Source organism: Chiloscyllium plagiosum, unplaced genomic scaffold, assembly GCF_037043375.1.
Source record: "Chiloscyllium plagiosum isolate Xiang-an unplaced genomic scaffold, Cpla_swu_hap1 HiC_scaffold_26, whole genome shotgun sequence".
NCBI lineage: Eukaryota > Metazoa > Chordata > Chondrichthyes > Orectolobiformes > Hemiscylliidae > Chiloscyllium > Chiloscyllium plagiosum.
Window position 1 is genome coordinate 16,201,313 of NW_028270164.1, and position 22,790 is coordinate 16,224,102.

Consider the following 22,790-nt stretch of genomic DNA (forward strand, 5'->3'; position numbering starts at 1 on the left):
TGAGGAGTCCAGTTCAATTCCATCACTGCCATGGCTGGAGCAAGTGAGTTCTTGACTGCCTTCATGGAAAGGATGGAAGTCACCTATGGAGATCCAAGTCCAGCAGAACATACATCACTGCTGTATATGTGCTCAGGTCTTTATGCCTTTGTTTTAGTCTTGGGAACACGGAATACTGTTATCAACTTTTTCATCTTATACCTTCAATGGAGTTTACTGTCCAGCAGAAACATGTTGAGTATGAAAAGAATTGCCAACATTCATTAGCATAGTGATTTCACTGGTCATTGGGTGGCCATTCACTAGATCTTGTGAGATGCGTTAAGTCTCCCAATTATCTTTAAGTAGCTTCTAAAGCTAATGCTCATCCAGTTAAAATATCAATTTGTTTACATACTTCCAGACCTTCTATGTTCTTGCTGTGACTTCAGCTTGTTTGTTATAGATCACTTGGTGAAAGCAGAAGAAAAAAGTATCCCCTAAGCTTGAAACCATGACAATGGAGCATTAAGGACCACTCACTCTGATGAAGAATCATCACACTCGAAACATTAACTCCACTCTCTTCCCACAGATACTGCCAGGCCTGCTGATTTTCTCCAGCATTCTTTGATTTCATTTTAAATAGAACCCCTCGCAGGTGAATCTAAGTGTTTTTGTTGCATCATTTCAAAGAAGATCAGAGTTTTTTTTGTCCACTATTTATCCCTCAACCAACATCAGAAAAATACAGATTATCACATTTCTGTTTGTGGGAACTGATTAATGCAAATGGTTGTTGCATTGCTTACAACAGGGACTACACTTTGCAAGGTACTTAATTGACTCTAAAACAGTTTTTGGGGTAGGAGGTGCCATTTAAATACAGATCTTCTTCTGTTTTTCTAATATTTTATTTTTACTTATTCACAGGATGAGGACATCACTGGTTAGGTCAGCATTTATTGCCCATCCCCAGAGTTAACCACATTGCTGTGGGTCTGGCCAGACCAAGTAAGGATGGCAGATTTCCTTCTTTAAATGACATTAGTGAACCAGTGGGGTTTTCCTGATAATCAACAAAGTCTTTGTTCAACTCTTAATTCCAGATTCTTTGTCTTTAAATGAATTTAAATTCTACCATGGTGGGATTTGAACCAAGGTACTGAGAACATCAGCTGGGTTTCTGGATTAATAGGCCATCTCCTCCCCTTCATTAAGCATACACACCTACATATTAAGAATAAGCTGTCATCTGTGACCTTTACTGTTGTAACAGGTCAGTTTTCTATAATTAAAATACTTTGCAAGTGCTGGATAAGTACATTTGATCAATGTACAAGTTCAAACCATAAGAACTAAATATTATCTTGTTTTACAAATATATATACAGCCGTATTATCAGTCCCGAGATCTTACTCAATAAGCTTGAAACTCAAGAATGTTGGTTATCAAAATATCAGCTGATAATTATTAAGCAAGGTGTAAACTCTTAATGTGCCTTTCACAAGGTCTTAGTTTTGATGATAACAAAACATGACATAACAACATTGATTATTTGTCTTTTTGGACAATGGAATGGGTTGACGCAGAACAGTATAAAAACACCAAGCACACTCACAAGTCTCACCAAGGTCTTGAAAAGTACCAGACAAGATGAAGTGGTTGCTCATTGCACTGACTTGTATTCAGCTCTCTGAGAGTTTAGTCAGGTAAGTAATCAAGTAGTTCTGATGAACACTCATGACTTGCAACATTAACTCCATTTCTCTTTTCACAGATGCTGTCAAATCTGCTAAATATTGCAAGTAGTTTACTTTTTCATTTGATTGGATACTATTATTTTATCTGAACCTATGCATCTGAATTTCCATTTATACATATTGTCTCTTTGTCCTGCATTTTCTACCAAATACAAAGATCACACAACACCAGATTATAGTCCAACAGGTTTGGTGCGGCATCATTTTTGCCTTTGTCCACACCAGTCCAACACCAGCACCTCCACATCATTCTACCAAATAGGATCATGAGGTGATACATTTTCTGTATTAATTATTCACCTGCTTTTGACAATCTCTTTTCATTGCAGAGAGAAACATAGGGTCAGCATTAAATCATCGAAATCATTCTCAGCCTTGAATCTTAGACTTGCATTTGTCTAACTAACACAGCATGGTCTTGCTAATGTCTTGCTAATGTTGATCTTGCTTTGTGTATCTCCTGTGCAGTGTAACCTACATGCCTCACACTGTCTAAGCACTCTATATCCTGTGTGACCTTATTTGCTTTGATCTGCTTCTATTGCTCACAAAACAAAGTTTTTCACTGCATTTCGGTACATGTAACTACAATAAATCAAATGTTTTATTTTTTCCTCATTCAATGCAAATGTTCTCTGCTCTAAATGGGAGGAAATTTTGAAAGAATGTTAAGGATATACAATTGTTGTCGCATCATCTAAAATAGTCCATGCTTTCCCAGTTTTCATGACTTATATCCAAAGTGTGAAATAAACTGATCCTTTAACAATGTAAATGAGCAAAATGTTGTGCTAGCAGTAATTTCTCTTGATACTTTCCCTTTAGCTTCAGCATAAAAGCTAGGATTCTTCGTCATTTTTCGCACAGTAATTTGTGAGATCTTACATGCAAAATGACAGTTGTATTTGCCTACCTAGCAACAATGATGGTGTTTCTCAAACCCACTCAATCTTTATGAACTGCTCTGGAATATGCAATGAGGGATCATATTTTTAAATTTTTTTCTTGCTTCCTGGTATCTTCTGGTGTTGGAAAACTCAGAGGTGACTTAATTGAAACGTAATAGATCCTGAGGGAAGTTGACTGGGTGAATGTTGAAAGAATATTTCCTCTTGTGAGAGAAACTAGAACTCGGGTTTTAAAAATAACCCTTTTAAAAGAGATGAGGAAACATTTTTTCTCTTAACAGTTTGAGAGTTTTTGGAATTCCCTTTCTCAAAAGGCAGTGGGTGGAGAAACTTCAAATATTTTTAAGGTTGAAGTAGATGGATTCTTGATTACCACGGAGATCAAAGATTATCAGGATATGTAGGAAAGTAGACTTGAGGTTAAAATCAGTGGCAACTTTTTCACACAGAAGGTGGTGTATGTGTGTATAACAAGCTGCCAGAGGAAGTGGCCGAGGCGAGTACAATTACAACATTTAAAAGATAGTTAAAAGAAAAGTACATGGTAAGGAAAGGTTTAGAGGGATATGGGCCAAATACAAGCAAATGGGACTATTACAGTTTGTGAAACCTGGTAGGAAATGGATGGGTGGGACTGAAAGGTCTGCTTCTGTAAGACTCTGTGTCTCTGGTGTTTTTAACCATTGTTACTACATCCTGTAGATTAACTAAGAGAGCTAGGTCGGTTGCTCACAGTATCGATTTAAGCCCGACAGTTTGTCCTGTTTCTCTTCACAGGGTTAAATTGACGAAGGGTAAATCTGCCCGGCAGGCTCTGGAAGAACGTGGGCTTCTTGGTGATTTACTGGAGAAACACCTATACAATCCATACTCCAAATATGCAGGCTACTTCAATGGGCAGACCATGTCTACAGAGCCACTCATAAACTACCTGGATGTAAGTAGTCCTCACTGTGGGGAAAGAAACAAGTCCAGGAGGACATTTAGGGACAATTTCACAACCCCAGTGGGAGTCTAGCTAAAAGGAAGTTTAGAGTGGCAATGCTGGCAAGCCCTCCCTCTTGAATTTGGCAGTAGACCTCACTTGTTCCTGGGAGCACAGAATATTATTTTTGGTATAACTAAGGCAATTTAAGATTGGTGACAACATAGAAAAATAGATGGTTGTACATCCAACAACACTCAAGCAGCTTGACACTATCCAGGGCAAAGTGGCTCGCTTTATTGGCATCATATCCACAAGCATCCACTCTCTCCACCACCGACACTCAGTAGCAGCAGTGTGTACCACCTGCAAGATGCACTGCAGAAATTCACCAAATATCCTCAGACAGCACCCTCCAAACCCACAACCATTTTCATCTAGAAGGACAATAACAGCAGATACAAGGGACAACACCATCTGCAAGTTCCCCTCCAAGCCACTCACCATCCTGTCCTGGAAATATATTGCAATTCCTTCACTGTTGCTGGGTCAAAACCTGGAATTCCCTCCCTAAGGACATTGTGGGTTAACCCAAAACCTGTGGACGGTAGCAGTTCAAGAAAGCAGATCATCCCCACCTTCCCAAGGGCAACTCGGAACAGGCAATAAATATTGTCCAGCCAGTGATGGCCAGGTCCACAGCTGAATAAGAAAAGGGAACAGGAGTAGGCCATTTGGCCATTCCAGCCTGCATACCATTTAGTATGATCATAGTCGATCACCCAACTCAGCACCTGTTTCCTGCTTTCTTCCCATATTGTAGTGATTATAATGAGGTCAGCCATTTGGATATCTTAGAAAATGAGGTCCCTGATTGGGGCTGTTAATCTGGTCCAATCGGGGAGCCCAGACTAACTTAAAGGGATGAATGTCAGAGATATTGAGCCACTGAATACCTGACTCCGTGAGAGACAGTGCTATTGTCAAAGGCTATGCGTTTGTAAATAAAGGGTGATTGGTGATGGGATGCTGGCCTCTAAAGAGTTAATTCACATACTTTTCGATCCTTTTAGTCCGAAGGATTATATCTGTCTCCTTGTTGGAAATGTTTAACGTTATACCCCTCTCTTGATAATTGCTACTCCTGAAGCGAATGGAAGTTAAAGTCATGGCAGGTGCTAAATGAAGGGTTGGCTTAATTTCTTCCATTTTAGACTATCAACCCAACAGTAAAATTATTAGAACCCTCCTTCCCCCCTCCACAAACACCACGTTTATTTAATTGCGAGGTAGGTTGGAGCTTAGAGTCAACCCCAAGTCTCCCAGAGTATAGGTTATGTGGCTTGATGGATAAAATATTGCATTAAAACAGAATCAAAATGAATTCATAAACGCCTAAAGAAAATCAGAAACAGGTAGGTAAATCACTTTTACTTTCTGCTGGTAAATGGTCATTAACTTACACCTTTTTAAAATTCATTCAGGGGATGAGGTTGTTGCTGACTAGGGCAGCATTTATTGCCCATCTCAAATTGCCCAGAGGGCAGTTAAGAGTTAATCACATTGCTGTGGGTCTGGAGTCACATGTAGGCCAGACTGGGTAAGGATGGCTGGCACCTTCCTTCCCTGAAGGACATTAGTGATCCAGACAGGTTTTCCAACACTCAACAATGGCTTCATTAGACTTTTAATTGCAGATTTTGGATTGAATTCAAATTCCAGGATTTGAACCCATGTCCCCACAACATTAGCTGCGTCACTGGATTAACAGTCCAGCATTAATACGCCTAGGCCATAACCTGCAAGTGTTTCAGCAAGAAGGGGAAGTCAATGCACAGGCTCCAAATGGCATTTCTCTTGTGCCTCTGACAAAATAATTGCGAAATAATTTGGATGGGGGGAGAAACAGCAAAGAGTAAACAGCAATGGAAAGACTGGAATTTAAGGTGGTCTTTGTGGGGGGCTGGGGCTGTGAGACGGTGCAGATGTCAGTCAAAGAATGTCAAGGAGTTAGAGGAAAATAACTGAGAGAAGAGGCTTCACAGCAGACTCTGACTCCCAGCAGAAAGCCTGTGCAGATAAGTTTTCAAATCTTGCTGCACTAGGATTTTTGAATTGATTTGAACTGCTGGGGTGGCACTGTGGCTCAGTGGTGAGCACTGCTGCCTCACAGCGCCAGGGACTCGGGGTTTAACCCCAGCCTCATGTGACTGCCTGTGAGGAGTTTGCACATTCTGCCCATGTTTGCATGGGTTTCCTCCCATAATCCAAAGGTGAGGTGAATTGGCCATGCTAAATTGCTATAGTTTCAGGGATATGTAGGTTAGGTGCATTAGTGTGGAGTAAATATAGGGTAGGGGAATAGGTCTGGGTGGGTTACTACTTGGAGGCTCGGTGGGGGCTTGCTGGGCCGAAGGGCAGTAAGCAGCAGCTGGTTGGTGGGTGGAATAGCTACAGGAGCGAACAGAGGATGAAGACTGGGAAGCCCAGTGTTTTACTGCCAGCATTAGGGACCTGTCTCCTGCCAGCATTAGGGACCTGCCTACTGCCAGCATTAGGGACCTGCCTACTGCCAGCATTAGGGACCTGTCTCCTGCCAGCATTAGGGACCTGCCTACTGCCAGCATTAGGGACCTGTCTCCTGCCAGCATTAGGGACCTGCCTACTGCCAGTATTAGGGACCTGCCTACTGCTAGCATTAGGGATCTGCCTATTGCCAGCATCCAGAGATCAAGTTAAGTTCTGGAGGGAAGAGACTTGGCAAAACGCTCACAGCCTGCAGCAACTGAGGTTTACGGGGTGGGTCCAGAAGATGCAATCCCTCTTCCCAGCCCAACTAGTGTGAGGTTTGTTTTAACGTTTAACACTGGTGATCGTGCTGCCTCCTCAGCAAATCTACCCATCTGGACAGTGAGACTGACCATCCACTGAGATGAATCCAACTTCCATTTATGAATGGCAGTCCCTCAAATAACAGCACAAGCTTTACATGCCACAAGAACCAATAACTGATTCATGGGAAACAACAGAAATCAAGCCATTCGATTTTAACTGCTCCATCAGTTGGAGAGAACAACACCGATGTAAGACTTGAGTTCTCGAGTACTGTTTCTTCTCCATTCCCTTAAAGAGTGGAGTTGGTGATCTGCAAAATCATACCTACGATGACTGCGCAGATATAAAGGAGTAGAGAGATTAAAGTGATTTGGAAATGAGGGTGAGGATGACAATAAGCTGGAAGGCAATGCGGCTGTGATAAGGACAGAGGTGTCAAACAGTCAGGAGGTTGGGAGTGACAGTTCAGCTACAAAATGCTGAACTAACTCAAACTTGTGAAGTTTGGAGAAATAGCTGTATTTAAGAAATCGTTGCTTGAACTGATGAAGGCATGGATTAAGGATATTAAGGGCTTCGCACAATCAATGAGTTAAGTAAGTAACACAGGCTGTCTTGAGCTTTCTTATGACTTTTTGATCTGATGACCATTTGGGTTCAGGAAATCAGGTTAATATTGAACAAACTGAACATTGTACACAGCCTGGTGGAACTAGACAACTGAGCAGGTTGACGGATTGGAATAAGTTTGCCAATACAAGTTAAGGAAAGTGGCTTTAGTTTTGCCAAATCCAAGGCTTAACTGTGAGCCAGAAATCACAAGACAGCAACAGCAGGAAGGTGACAATGGTTTCAGAGGGATAGGTAACATTGGTGGTCCACCTACAAACTTTCACTCTGCTTGGAATAGCATCCAGGGAAACTAAACACCCTTGTTCTCAACCGTACAAGTCTTTCTGTCCCTGTAATGGAATGTACTAGATCGCCAGATACTACACATGCAGAAAATGTGGGCAGATTCCTATAGAGGCATATGTGGGTCCTCAAATCTTATTTGTTTCTATGAATTGCATCTAGATGGAGATAGATAACGTCTTGATTAGTGAGGGGATCAAAAGTAATGGGAAGTTCAAAAGTTACGGGCGGCATGGTGGCACAGTGGTTAGCACTGCTGCCTCATAGCGCTAGAGACCCGGGTTCAATTCCTGCCTCGGGCGACTGTCTGTGTGGAGTTTGCACATTCTCCGCGTGTTTGCGTGGGTTTCCTCCGGGTGTTCCGGTTTCCTCCGGAGATGTGCAGGTTAGGTGAATTGGCCATGCTAAATTGCCCGTAGTGTTAGGCGATGGGATAAATGTAGGGGAATGGGTCTGGGTGGGTTGCTCTTCGGCGGGTCAGTGTGGACTTGTTGGGCTGAAGGGCCTGTTTCCACACTGTAAAGTAATCTAATCTAATCTATAAAAAAGTAATCTAATCTAATCTGAAAGGCAGGAGAATGGGGTTGAGGAAACATATCAGTCAAGATCAAATGAGGGAGCAGACTCAATGGGCCAAATGGCCTAATTCTGGTCATATATCGTGTAGAACATCCAATAGACCTCGGTACAGCAAGAAGACAATCTGCCCAGTGTGTCTATAAATACTGAAACATTGTTTCACAAGCTTTAACCAAGTCTAACTTGTTTCTTCAACTACAATATTCCTACAGATGTCTTATTATGGAACAATTAGCATCGGAACCCCACCACAAAGCTTCACAGTCATCTTTGATACTGGTTCATCAAACCTTTGGGTCCCATCAGTTTACTGTTCCAGCCAATCATGCAGTAAGTGTATTTAAACAGTCTTCCTAACTTTTGATCAGCATATTCACCCATTATGAGTGATCTGGGCACTGGCTGGGGAGTGGCCCAAGGACACAATGGATTGATCGTAAGTTAAAAGGCATACAAAACATACCAAAAATAACTGAAGAGATTCAAAGATAGGGAATATTTGGTAGATCCAAACCTGATTGATTCAATAGACAGAACTACTTGAAGCATTAACGGTCAAGCCAATCAGGAAGTGGAGAGACCACCGACAGGGACTTCCTCTGGAATCAAGGCCCCTGGGGTGGAGGTCCTGCTGAGAGAGAGCTACTGGCCAATCAGAGGCTAGCGACATGTGTACTTAACAACACCATGGAGGAGGCCATGGCTGCTGCAAGGGAACAACCAAAGTCACAAAATCATTGAGCAATTCATTAGACATAGGGCAAAGACCATAAGGAACAGGAACAGAAGTAGGCCATTCAGGTCATCGGGTCAGCTCTGCCATTCAATGAAGTCATGGCTGTTCTGAAAAGCTACTTTTCTGGCTTTTCCCCATAACCCTTTACTGGTTACAAGTCTATCTATTTCAGGCCAGTATTTATTGCCTATCCCTAAATGTCCAGAGTGCAGTTAATAATCAACCACAGGGCGGCACGGTGGCACAGTGGTTAGCACTGCAGCCTCACAGCGCCAGAGACCTCGGTTCAATTCCCACCTCAAATGACTGACTGTGTGGAGTTTGCACATTCTCCCCGTGTCTGCGTGGGTTTCCTCCGGGTGCTCCGGTTTCCTCCCACAGTCCAAAAATGTGCAGGTTAGGTGAAGGGGTATATGTAGGGGAATGAGGGTCTGGGTGGTTTGCACTTCGGCGGGTCGCTGTGGACTTGTTGGGCCGAAGGGCCTGTTTCCACACTGTAACTAATCTAATCTAATCTAATCTAATTACTATGGCACTGCAGTCAGGTAAAGGCCAGATCAGATACATTTCCAAGATGGTGTTAGTGAACCAGGTGTTTCTTTATGAAAATAAGCAGTGCCGACACCAAAGCTAGCAGTCTATCCCAGATTTTATTTTAACTGAATTCAAACTTCACCACCTGCCATGATGGGATTCAAACTCACCTCCCCAGAATATTAACCTAGGGTTCTGGTTTGTTAGCTCAGTGACATTGCCACTATACTATCCATTTTGTCATCCATTGGTCATTTAAGGACCTCAATTGGTGTCAACGTGTGAGGGTAAACTATAGGTCCTCCCACCCAGAGTGTAATCCGAGGGGAGACGGGAGAGTGAGGTCTAGCCTTGCTGAATTCATGAACTACTTGCCTCCACATTCATCACTATGAAGTATAAGAAATTCCATCCAAAATGAAAATACATTTGAAAATACCTTTTTATTTGCTGTCTGTACAGTTGTGATTTCCGTTTGATGAGTTTTTGAGATAAATGGAAAGAAGAATTATATAACAACAAGGTCATGATGTCTAAGAAGGGTGTATGACAAAATAATCTAATGTGACAAAAAGTCGTGCTTTGGGTCTATTGGCTCTCACTCAGGAAATTAAGTTTAAACCAGATCCACAAAGTTGCACTCAACTGGTGGCATTTGTGCCTCTGAGGCAGAAGGTTGTGAGTTCAGGTTCCACTTCAAAGACTTAAGAAGGAAATATCTGGCTGGCATTCCAGTGCAATATTGAGAGAATGCTGCAGTGTTACAGCTACTGTCTTCTGAATGAGACATTGTTTGATCACAAGCACGCATTAAAAACAATCCCATTGCACTGTTTCAATAACGAGCAAAGGAGTTCTGTCCAGCAAGTTGGACAATGTCTAACATTTAACCAAAGATGACAAATAAATCATCTAGTCATTGTCACATTGCCGTTAGTGGAAGCTTTCTGTGCACAAATTGGCTGCTATGTTTCTAATGTTACAACAGTGACTATAATTTAAATTATTTCATTGGCTGTTAAGCACTTTGGCAATGGATGCATACAAGTTTTGTGTTCACACTGAAGTAAAAAGTTGCCCGCATCAAAGCAACTGGATCATGTGAGCTATTTCAATGCAATCATTAACTCATGGGACTCTGTTAACGAATAGTTTTAACCTGCTAGCTCATACGCCAAGCCATATGATGATTCTGACAAGCAATGAGGAATGGTATGCTGGAGGTCAACTAACTTGGTTGGTTGGTTTGTGATGGAGAGTGACCCAACAGTGTGGGTTCAATTCCCACACCGGCTGAGGTTACCATGAAGGGCTCTCCTTCTCTCCCTTGCCTTAGAGGTTAACCACCACCAGTTACCCCTCTCTGTAATAAGAGAGTCTGGTAAGACCATGGTGACTTGATCTTTATTAGATAAGATGCCCTACAAGACCTTTGACCTCTTGTTAATATTGCTGGTTGTAAATGAGTCATTTTGCTCATGCTAACAAGGAGGTGATGGTGTGGTGTATTAATGTGAGATTATTAATCCAGAGACCCAAATAATGTTCTGAGGACCTGGGATCAAATCCCACCTTGGCAGCTTATGGAATTGGAATTCAATAACAATTCAGAATCAAAATTCTAGCGATGACTATGCAATAACTGTCTGGTTCACGAGTACCCTTTAGAGAAAGAAACTGCTGTCCTTCCCTACTCTGGCTTACATGTGACGTTAGACCGAGAGCAATGTTTTTGACAGTTAGGGGTGGGTGGGGAAAAAAATCTTGGTCCATTCAATGATGTTCACTTCTTGTGAATGAACTATCCCTCATTTAATAAGTGTGCAATTCAACAGAAACAAATAGTGCTACAAACAATTATACAGCAATTTTTATGGATGACCTGTGCTTGATTCAGTTATGAAATTAAATGACCAAATGATTAAAATGTTTACCTTTACAGCAAACCACAAGAAATTTTCACCAAGCAAGTCCTCAACGTTTCAGGCAACAAACCAACCACTGTCTATTCAGTATGGTTCAGGCAGCATGACTGGGGTCCTGGGCTATGACACAGTCACTGTACGTATATTGTAACTTTTACCAATCATGTTATAATCAAATAAGGTCAAAATTCTTAAACTGCTCATATACGTGTAACTTCCTTGTATATTAATATTTTGTAACATTTGATGCAAATCTTCAACTTGACCAGAAACTGATTAGACTGGCCAAATAAATACTATGGCTTAACCAAGCAGGTCAGAGGCGATAGGTTCTGTGAAATAACTCATCTTTGCTAAACAGCCAATGGTGTGCCAGGTTTCTGAAAGTCGTTCAGAATTTTCAACTCCTACATCAACACTGAAAACTGACCTTTCTCTCTGTGTAAAGTGTCAACTGGAGGAACAGCAATCAATAAACATAATATGAACAAAATATTGCATAGTTTGGAGATCTGAAATTAAAACAAAAAGTGCAGTAGAAACTCTTTTATTGAGAGAGAAACAGAGTTAACCTTTCAATTCTGATATGACTTGTTTAGAAAAAGATTCACCTTGGGCTTGAAATGATCATTCTGTTTCTCTCCCCACTGACCATATCAGGCCAACAGATTTTCTCTAAGACTTTCTATTTTATTTGTAATTATGAGTCATTGCATAACCTTAGATTTTCTCGTTACTGTGGTATTCATTCATTTAAATTCATGGTCTGGTTTATTGTTAACTCTCAGCATGGTAATTCCTCAGAACAAGTTGTGCCTTTCTCTTTCTTCTAGGTATCAAACATTGCTGTCAAAGAGCAGGAATTTGGGTTAAGTGAGACTGAACCTGGGAGCACTTTCTACTATGCTCCATTTGATGGGATCCTGGGGCTGGCCTATCCAAACATTGCTTCGTCCAGTGCCACACCTGTATTTGATAACATGATGGCTGAGAACCTGGTCCAACAGGACCTGTTTGCTTTCTACCTCACTAGGTATGTTGTCACACCTTATGTAGACTTGCATAGAACAGAGAACATTACAGAGCAGTACAGGCCCTTCAGCCTTCGATGTTGCGCCGACCTGTGATACCAATCTGAAGCCCATCTAACCTACAGTATTCCATTTTCATGCATATGTCTATTTTAATGCCCTTAAAGTTGGCGAGTCTACTACGAGTGTGTTCCACGCCCCTACCACTCTCTGAGTAAAGAAACTACCTCTGACATCTATCCTATATCTGTCACCCCACAACTTAAAGCTATGTCGATTAGTGTTAGCCATCACCATCCAAGGAAAAAGACTCTCACAGTCCACCCTATCTAACCCTCTGATTGTCTTATCTGACTTTCATCTGCATAGCACCCTGTGTAACATGGGGGATTAACTTAATGTCACCACATAGCCATTTTTTAAAGCAATTAACACAATATGCATCTTTGTATTTTTCCAGCAACTGAAATGAACAGTTTCCATGTCAGGTAGTCTCTAACTTCGAGCAAAGTTCTAAGTACATCCTTGTGAACAAATGGAATTCTTTTAGATTTTGTTTGAATTGCATGTGCGATCCAAGATAGGAAATTGGATCATTGCAATTTCTTTCAGGCGTTTTGAAAAGGGCTTTGTTGAATTTCAAACAGCACATTGAGGATTGAGTGTGTTTTCTTGAATGGAGTGAAATGTTGTCTGATTTTCAACGGCTAATGACACCACGTTCTGCAAGCCCCAAACAGAAGATATCACCACTCTGGCATTTCTGAAGCTCTGTCCATACTCTTCAATATCAGGCAGATCCCTGCTGAAATTAACATTCAGATTCACTTCTTTTTACAGACAGGATGGTCAGTCCGGAAGTGAAGTTGTTTTTGGTGGAGTTGATCCAAACCACTACACAGGTCAAATTAACTGGGTGCCCGTCACTCAAGAAGGTTACTGGCAAATCCAACTGGACAGGTAAGTGAGCAACCTATTTCACAATGGAAATGCAAGCTGTAACCATCACATTGCAAGGCATACTTTGACATGGAAATATTAGGTGAAATGAGTCGCAGCTCAGGTCCAGGTATGGACGCACTGAGCGACAGAGAGAATGCACCAGTTAATGGATACCTTACAGATTAGAATTGAACCACTGTTTAAATCCAGGCTGGGAAAGCTAACATTCAATCCATCTGAGGATAAACTTATTGCAGACAGTATTGCACACCAAGTGCATTTAGTCAGAATACTTGGACAATAATGTGCCATGTATCCAAACTGTCTGATCTGTGTCCTTTAGAATGAATCGACTAAAATGAATGAATGGGGAGTTAGACAATGGTTATGGGGTGAGTAAAGGTACGGAGATCCTGTTGCATCTACTTCTGAAATTAAAAGTGCCGCAATGGGTCAACTTCAGACTTCAACATCCCGTTTTCTTAATATGCCTGGAAGAAGGCAGCTCCCCCCCCACCTTCTCAAGGGGGGACAATAAATGCTGACCCAGACAGCGGTGCCCATATCCCATGAGTGAATAAATAAAACTGACTCAAGATTGGTATTTGTAAATGTGACCTCACATCATGGAAGACATCATGGAACCACAACATCATGGAATAAGATAAAAATCACACAACACGAGATTATAGTCCAACAGGTGTATTTGGCAGCACTAGCTTTTGGAGTGCTGCTCTTTTGTCAGGTAGCTAGCTATCTAATGAAGGAGCAGTGTTGCAAAAGTTAATACTTCCAAATAAAGTTGTTGGACTATAACCAGGTATTAGTGAGGACTGCAGATGCTGGAGGTCAGAGTCGAAGAGTGTGGTGCTGGAAAAGCACAGCCAGTCAGGCAGCATCCAAGGAGAAGGAGAATCGACATTTCAGGCATAAGCCCTTCATCAGGAATATCGATGTTTCAAGTATATATTTCAGACAGAAGTGAGCTGCCCTCTTCCAGGCATATTATGAACAAGGGATGTTGAAGCCCAACGTTGGCCCATTGCAGCACTTTTAATTCCAGAAGCAGATGCAACAGGATCACCACATGAAGGGCTTATGCCTGAAATGTCGATCCTCCTGCTCCTCGGATGCTGCCTGACTTGCTATGCTTTTCCAGCACCACACTCTCAACTATAACCTGGTGTTGTGTGATTTTTAACTTAGTCCACCCGAGTCCAACGCCAGCACCTCCACCTCATCTTGGGGTAGAGCAGGTATCTGGGCCTGCACCAATCAGGATGCCAAAATATTTACCCCATGACTGCCATTGGTCGCCGCTCCCATCAATCCCATTTGTCTACCAGCACCAAAACCCTCCACTACTCCTCAGCTAACATCCCCTTTGTCTCTAGTGCTGACCTCCAGTGGGGACCAGACATAATTGCAGCAGTGGCTACTGCTCTCAGTGGTACTGCAATGGTTTGAGAGTGATGGCCATTTGATGAGCTAGGACAGAAATCTCATCCTGAGCTAATTAAAATCCCTCCAAGCTGATTCTATCCTTAGCACTGTAAGAATCCTGGAACATAAAATACTACTAAAGTGTCAGGAAAACACTCCTGTTATTAGATTTAAATTTAGATTTACCTCCTTCGATCATCTCTACTCATATTGCATTAATATGGTAGTTTGAGCAGTAACAACACAACGAGGTTTCATTTACATAGCACCTTTAGTGTCATAAAATATCTCAAAGTGTTTCACAAGAGCTTTACCATGTCAAATTTGATGCCAAACCACATCAGAATGTTGTCCTCTGAGGGGAGAATATGTGGACTCAAGTTCCTAAAGTGATGAAGACAGAAGTGATCTCATTGAACTATAAATGTTTAGAGAGGTCTGGCAGAATAGGTGCTGGGAGAACATTTTCATTGCCTGCAAAGTATGGAACTAGAGATCCAAACTCTGTGGATGACTATTTTAGAATATTTCGGTGATTATTTTTGACCAGGACGGACTCAATGAGCTGAGGGCCCATTTTTGTGCTATTGACCTCTACCACTCCATTTCTGACTGGAAGAGGAATTTCTTCACTCAAAGGGTTAAGAACCTTTACCATTCTTTGCCTCAAGAATTGTACATGTTCAGTCAAGTGAGTGTACACATGACATGAGTTTGATGGATTTTTGAGTTCCAGGAGAATTTAGGGGATGGGATAACAAGGAGAGGGGAAGTTGAGGTCAATGATTTAAATTCTTGAATGGTTGAGCAGATTTAAGAGGGGTGGCGGGGGAGCACTCTGATTTTTAAGTTCTCGTCATCATAAGGAGGTGGGACACGTGACTAAATGCTTGGTCAGAGGGGGTGATTTTAAGGAATATGTTAGACGTGGTGGGAAGGTATTCAATTAACAAGTGCCATCTTGTCTTCTCTCAGGGTGACAATCAATGGTCAGGTTGTGGCCTGCAGTGGAGGCTGCCAGGCCATTGTTGATACTGGCACTTCCCTGCTTACTGGTCCCAATACAGCCATCAGCACTATCCAACAATATATCGGTGCTACCCAAGGGTACTACGGCCAGGTAAGCTTCGATGAAAGCTTCGTAGATTTTTATAATCAGTCAGAGGAGGGTCTAGATATTTTTCTAATCAATTGATCAAAAGAGTTATTACACACCTCTGAAGCAGATGGAACTGAATCCAGGCCTTTTGGTTCAGAGGTAGTGCCAATACCCCTGCACCACAAGATCCCTTTCAGACGAGGTTCTATTGAATGCACCTTTTATTTTGTGCTATTTATATATTGATGTATAAATCTATGCTATGTTTAAAAGATTAGTTTTAGTTTACAAAAACCTTTAGAAGCTTAATCAATAATGTATATTGTCATTGTGTTCATTAATTACTTTGCATTGTAGAACACAATAAAGTACAAGAGGGAAAAATGGGTAATGATAGGGAATTGCCTTTGGTGGAATCATACCTTTTCTCAGGCTGCGTTACTGAACATGTGACAGAGAAGCTAAAAAGTTACATCCGGTCCCATAGATCTGGAGCGTTGGGTTATTGGGCTCGAAACAAGTTGTCCAATAAAGTCTGTTGCTATTCACTCTGAAGAGTATAGATCTCCCATTACTACAGCCTCCTGATTTTTACATTCCAATTTTGAACATAAATAAACCAAAGGGTTAAAGAACATTTCTAATGTTTGGCCTCAGAAGCGTATCATCAAAAGAGTCTTGGCAGTCTCATTCAAGTACTTCAATAGGCAGGGGGTTTCAATACTAATCTTGCCACTGATTGACCAATAATGCCAATCTCACTCTGAGAGGCTTCAACATATTGGATCTGTGCCAAGGCAGTGTGGGTTTTGAATGCCGTTTTGAGATTGGGGCTCTGGCAACCTACTGGGGCAGAGTAAAGGGACCTTTATGTTTTACCCAATTCTGCTGTTCTGAAGAAGGGTCGCTGGACCCAAAATGTTAAATCTACTTTCTGTTTTTATTTTTGATTTCCAGTATCTGCAGTTCTCTAAACTTTCTGCTGTCTTTGAGCAGTGTGCACAGACAGGTGCTTGGAAATCTCCCACCTCCCAGTGCTAACATTTTTTATCACATTAGGCATAGCTATTAACTTCAAAGACTAGCAGTGGTGGCCCTGTCACCCAACGTTTATAAATAACTACAAGGCCCAAAAGAATTTCAATTTATCATTGACTGAAATGATTAGGTTCAACCTGCTAGCTCCATCTGTAAATCAGAGGGAAATGCACTAAGTACAACTACAAATGAAGTTGATCCCGATTTTATGTTGAGGATTCCTGGGACCTTGGGAAAAGTTGAATCATAGAATCCCTACAGTGTGGAAATAGACCATTTGGCCCAACAAGTCAACACTGACCCTCCAAAGAGTATCCCACCCAGATCCATTCCTGTATCCACATTACTCTACATTTCCCCTGACTAATGAACCTAGCGTTTCTGAATACTATGGACAATTCAGCTTGGCCAATTCACCCTAACCCACACATTTTTGGACAGTGGAAGGAAACTGGAGCAGTTGGAGGAAATCCACTGAATGTGCAAACTCCACACAGACATTCGCCCAAGACTGGAATTGAACCCAGGTCCCTGGTGCTGTGAAGCGGCAATGCTAACCACTGAGCTTGAACTTCAAGCCATTTCAAACATGAAAGGTTTGAGAAGGGTGATGGGAATTCACAACGTTAGAAATTCCTATGCATCCAATACGGCCAGCCTGTCCAATGGAGCAGCAATGTCAGGATGCCTTTAGAAAGCAGACTCCTAATAGGTGGATATGAGCATCTTTTGTGACCCGAACATCTGACCTGTTCTACACCAGAAAGCTTGCTGGTAAAGGGCAGAACTGGGGCCTCACTTTTACAAACATAACAAGCTTGTACTTACACAACTAAACATTATAAATATACACCTCAAAGACCAACATCCCCAGCTTCTGTTTTCTCCATACACTGAATCCTAAGTTAATATCCACTATCTCAATATAGTTAAAAAAGTAACGCTGCACCCCTAAACAGAGTCCAAAATAAACAATAGTTTTAAATAAAAATGGAAATGTTTTAGCTTTCCTCACAGATATAGTGTTACAGGTTTGGGTTACCCCATCAGCAGCTCCTCCACAAGCCCTGCAACTAATGGCCAATTTTCCTGCATTTAGGGGCAAGTGGATATTGTTGATAAAATCCCTAGTGGTGGCCTTCTCACAAAGAGGGTGCAGGGAGCCTCCCAACACCTCAGACAACTTGCAGGAGCATCTCAGCACTTGTGCTGGAATGTCAGCCAAGACAACTTTTAAGATGTGACCACTGCACATTCAATAATGAGGTTGTTGACTTTGTTAGTTTCGTAAACATTTCTTCCAATGATTCTTGGAGAATGCTCTGCTCATGCTTGTTTTTAATTATTTCATCGATTGTACAGTATTCCATCAACTGCAATAATCTGCCCAACATGCCGAATGTAGTCTTCACAATCAATGGAATCGATTATCCCCTTACTCCATCTGAATACACAATCCAGGTATGCTTTTGCTTAAATTTGATAAAGCTGATTCTTAACAGCTAGGTTAGGTTCTCAGACTTTAGTATCCAGCAAAGTTGCTTGTCAGTTAATTTTTGGAGAAACTATACAGAAAATGAATGAGCCTGTATCACTTTTGAACATGATTGAGTGAATAAGCTCAGTTATGGTGAAAAAATTAATTTCCTTATCAATTAACAACAGAAGGGAAGAGTTTTTTATATTATTAATTCTTCAGATGCGGGTGTTATTGTCAAGGTCAGTACTTATTGTCATCCTCAATTGCCCTGGAGAAGGTTGTGGTGAGCAACTTTCTTGAAGTGTTGCTGTACTTGAGATGTAGGTATTTTCACACTATTGTTCGAAAAGGCTTTTCATGATTTTAAGTCAGCAATAATGAAGGGATGATGTTAATTATCTAAGGTCAGGATGTTCTGTGACATAGAAGGGGGCTTGGGGATAATGCTGTACCCACACACTTGATGTTCCCATCCTTCTCAATTCACAGATTCACATAGCACAGAAAAAGACCTTTGGCCCATCAAGTCTGTACTGATATAACTACCACTAAGAGTGCACTAATCCCAATTTCCTGCACTTGTCCCATATCCTTGAATGTGATGATATTTGATATGCTCATCCAAATATCTTTTAAAGGTTGTAAGGTTTCTGACCTCCACTACCTTGCCAGGCAGTGCATTCCAGATTCCCACCACCCTCTGAGTGGAAAGGTTTTTTTCTGAAATCTCCTCTGAATCTCTGGCCCCTTACCCTAAAATTATGCCCCCTCATGACTGATCTCTCAACCAAGGGGGACAGCGGCTCTATGTTTACCCTGTCCATTCCCCGCATTGCATTACACACCTCAATCCTGTTCCCCCTTCAGTCTTCTCTGCTCATAAGAAAACAATCTAAGCTTATCTAGTCTCTCCTTAGAGCTCAATTTGTCCATACCAGGCAACGTCCTGATGAACTTCCATCTAGATGGTGAAGATTTGAGGTTTGAAGTGAATCGTTGAAAAAGACTTGTCAAGTTGCTACAAAGTTAAAAATCACACAAACCAGGTTATAGTCCAACAGGTTTAATTGGGAGCACTAGCTGATGAAGGAGCAGTGCTCCGAAAGCAAGTGCTTCCAATTAAACCTGTTGGACTATAACCTGGTGTTGTGTGATTTTTAACTTTGTACACCACAATCCAACACCGGCATCTCCAATCAACTTGCTGCAGTGAGTTTAGTAAATGGTACACAGTGCAGTGACAGTGCACCAGGGGGTGAAAGGAATAGATGCTTAAAGTGCGCTTTAATATCTTTAATATTGACACAGTGCATGCTTAAATGTATGGTGGAAAATAACATTTGTAGCACAGCACTGAACAGAGAGAAGAACTGTTGGACCAAATTATTCACTTTTTTGCTCGCTCCATTAAATAGAAACTCTAGCAAATTTTATATAAGTACAATTTTTGTCAGTAATCTAGTTTTTAATAATCAGTGATAAAACATAATTAATCCTTTATTCAGTTTCTCCAAAACCTTTTTACTCACCCTTGTCCATGAAAGAAGCATTTGCCAATTGATTTTTTTTTCTAATCTAATCTTCTTCTCTTATCTCAATATTTATCAACAAGTTATTTATGTGAGGACTCAACTGAGATCCCAAAGCATAAACTTTCATTCCTTCCTTCACCTGGAAATCAGCCACTGATTGTTGTTGTGTCACCATAGTCTTACCAGACCATAGGGGCTGCTCTCTCATTAGAGAGAAATGACTGGTGGTGATTTAACCTGAGGGCCACCAGACCTCAGGCAAGGGATGAGGTTGAGAAGCAGAGTCCTTCATGATAACCTCAAGCCAGTGATGGGAATTGGACCCACACTGTTGGTATCACACTGCTCTGCAAACTAACAATCCAACCAATTGAGCTAAACCAATTCCCTAGCCTTTGATAATTACCTGGCAGTTTGACTTACAGCTGACAAAATAATGTCGAGAGTGGGATATACAGTCTGTTAATCAAAAGCTGTTTTGATTTAATTCTGAGCAATCACCAAAGAAGAAATGCTAGACAGACGTTTTCATCTTTTGCTTATTTTACTCACAGAAGGATTAGTTATGGCAGATAAATCACTTTGGGGGTCTAACTCTCACAATTTGCACTTCTTTCAGGACCAGTATGGCTGCATGAGTGGATTTGACTCCATGTACCTTCCAAGCTCTTCTGGAGGACTCTGGATCCTGGGGGATGTCTTCATTGGGCCATACTATTCCATCTTTGACAGAGGAAACAATCGTGTGGGTTTTGCCAAATCCGTCTAATTTAATCATCCAAGATTACATTTAAAGCGCATTCCAATTCTTTTTGAGTCCTTCCCTCATTCTTTAGTCATGACTGATGCAATGGAACCACACAATAACAAGAATTTCAGTAAAAGCCTCATTGACCTTTGGTTATAGAGCAGGCAAGCTAATCTGATTATGTCTGAGACAACATGAAGGCACATCTCTAAAATACAGTCAATTAGTTGCAACCTCTTCATTCAATTTGAGTACACCCTTCACATTACTGACCTCTAAATCCAATAAAATTGCTCAAGAAAATATGCTTTAAATGGATTATCTGCATTGTCAACTGTGGATGATAAACTGTATCGTAGTCACACTCATAATTTTATTCTCCTCTCTGGTGCTTTCAATCCTAAATGAAGACTTAGCTGCTCTAGGAATTAATTGCTCTGGACATTAGATAGTATAAACATTCCAGAGCCAAAAGCCATCTACATTTTAGATGGTTGCTTTTGTAGATGAATTTAGACATGTGTGTGGAAAGCATGCTGTACGGTCTTAGAAAAAGCACATCAACATTTTTGCATGAAATTGTATTAACCATTCCTGAACAGTAGGGAAATGATCTTTACATGATCTCATGCTTACACAGCTGGGGTGGCAGATTGGTAATTGGCATTGTCCATTGTTATCGAACGTGCCTGACTTTTATAAATAAGAGTGGGAAACCCACTCTGTCAATTTATGTCCTAAACTGTGAGTGTAGTAATGATCTCTGATGTGATTTTTAATAAGATCATGCAGTGAGATTTCATCTTGATGGTGCACACTAAATATTTTCTATTTTTCTTCATTAGCAAATACAATGTCAATAAACTTACACATATTGCAAAGATGTTTTGTTATTACAACTTTTTCTTCATGTCAGTGATGGGCTGCTCTGCACATCTGCTCAAAACATTCCTGATGAAGGGCTTAAACCTGAAACATCAGCTCTCCTGCTCCTCGGATGCTGCCTGACCTGTTGTGCTTTTCCAGCACCACCCTTTTCAACTCTGACTCTCCAGCATCTGCAGTCCTCACTTTTTCCTAAAAGACACATTAAGCCACATCTGAATATTCTAAATAAGCACACCATTCTCTCCCTGCACCATACCACAACACACAATGTTCATAACATCAATGCAACCTGTAACTAATTGTTAATATGCATTTAATTATATCTAGTTAACTGTAAAACTCTCCTAGTTAGATCAGGAAATAGTTTTCCTTTATCACATTAGATCAACTGAAATAGGTCCATGCGGGCCAATATCCCGTCACCAAGTCATCCTTTATTTCCACCTGCCGAGTGCACAACACTGACTCAGCGAGCACAGAACTGCCTCTGAGAGTGAGCAGAACCTTTTTAGATTAGATTACTTACAGCGTGGAAACAGGCCCATTGGCCCAACAAGTCCACACCGACCAGCCAAAGCACAACCCACCCAAACCCATACCCCTACATTTACCCCTTCACCTAACACTACGGACAAGTTAGCATGGCCAATTCACCTAACCTGCACATTTTTGAGTTGTGGGAGGAAACCGGAGCACCTGGAGGAAACCCACGCAGAGAGGGAATTGAACCCGGGTCTCTGGCGCTGTGAGGCAGCAATGCTAACTACTGTGCTACCGTGCCACCCTCTGACACTCCTGTTTATATCTGACAGTCAGGGCTCCCTCTGTGGACCAGATTAACAGCATGAATCAGGGAACTCATATTCCGAATCCTATCGGATCGAATGGATCGGTTGGAGAGACAGTTAGAGGCAATGAGAAATTTACAAGAGCAAGGGGGTGTGATGGATGGCAGTTATAGGAAGGGAGAAAAGTCACAGATACAGTCACATAGATGGGTTAACTCTAGGAAAGGTAAGAGAGATAGGCAGGTAGTGCAGGAGTCTTCTGTGGCTATCCCCATTTCAAACAAGTATGCTGTTTTGGAAAATGTATGGGGTGATGAATTCTCAAGTGAATATAGCATGAACAGCCAAGTATGTTGTATCAAGACTGGCTCTAATGCAATGGGGGGGTACATCAGGTTCCAAGCGATCAATTGTGTTCAGGGACTCTCGAGTGCAAGGCACAGACAGACGCTTCTGTGCCCAAGAGTGAAAACTCAGATGGTATATTTCTTCCATTCTGCCAGGCTCAAAGATGTCTCAGAGAGGATGCAGAACGCTCTCAAGGATGAGAGGGGCCAGCAGGAGGTCATTGTACACATTGGGGCCAACCACATAGGAAGGGAAAAGGTTGAGATTCTGAAGGGAGGTTACAGAGAGATGGCAGGAATTTAAAAAGGAGGTCCTCGAGAGTAGTAATATCTGTATTACTCCCAGTGCTATGAG

General features: G+C 41.5%; 1 protein-coding gene across 1 annotated transcript; it reads left to right on the plus strand.

The window, feature by feature from the left end:
* Positions 1–1,562: 1,562 nt before the first annotated feature.
* On the plus strand, positions 1,563–21,295 carry LOC148145099 (pepsin A-like). Its single transcript, XM_087973514.1, has 9 exons — positions 1,563–1,691; positions 3,428–3,587; positions 8,117–8,234; positions 11,117–11,235; positions 11,933–12,132; positions 12,971–13,090; positions 15,491–15,635; positions 18,015–18,113; positions 20,284–21,295. The coding sequence occupies exons 1-9, from the start codon at positions 1,636–1,638 to the stop codon at positions 20,431–20,433; spliced, it is 1,167 nt and encodes a 388-aa protein (XP_087829640.1). The 5' UTR covers positions 1,563–1,635; the 3' UTR covers positions 20,434–21,295.
* Positions 21,296–22,790: the final 1,495 nt, after the last annotated feature.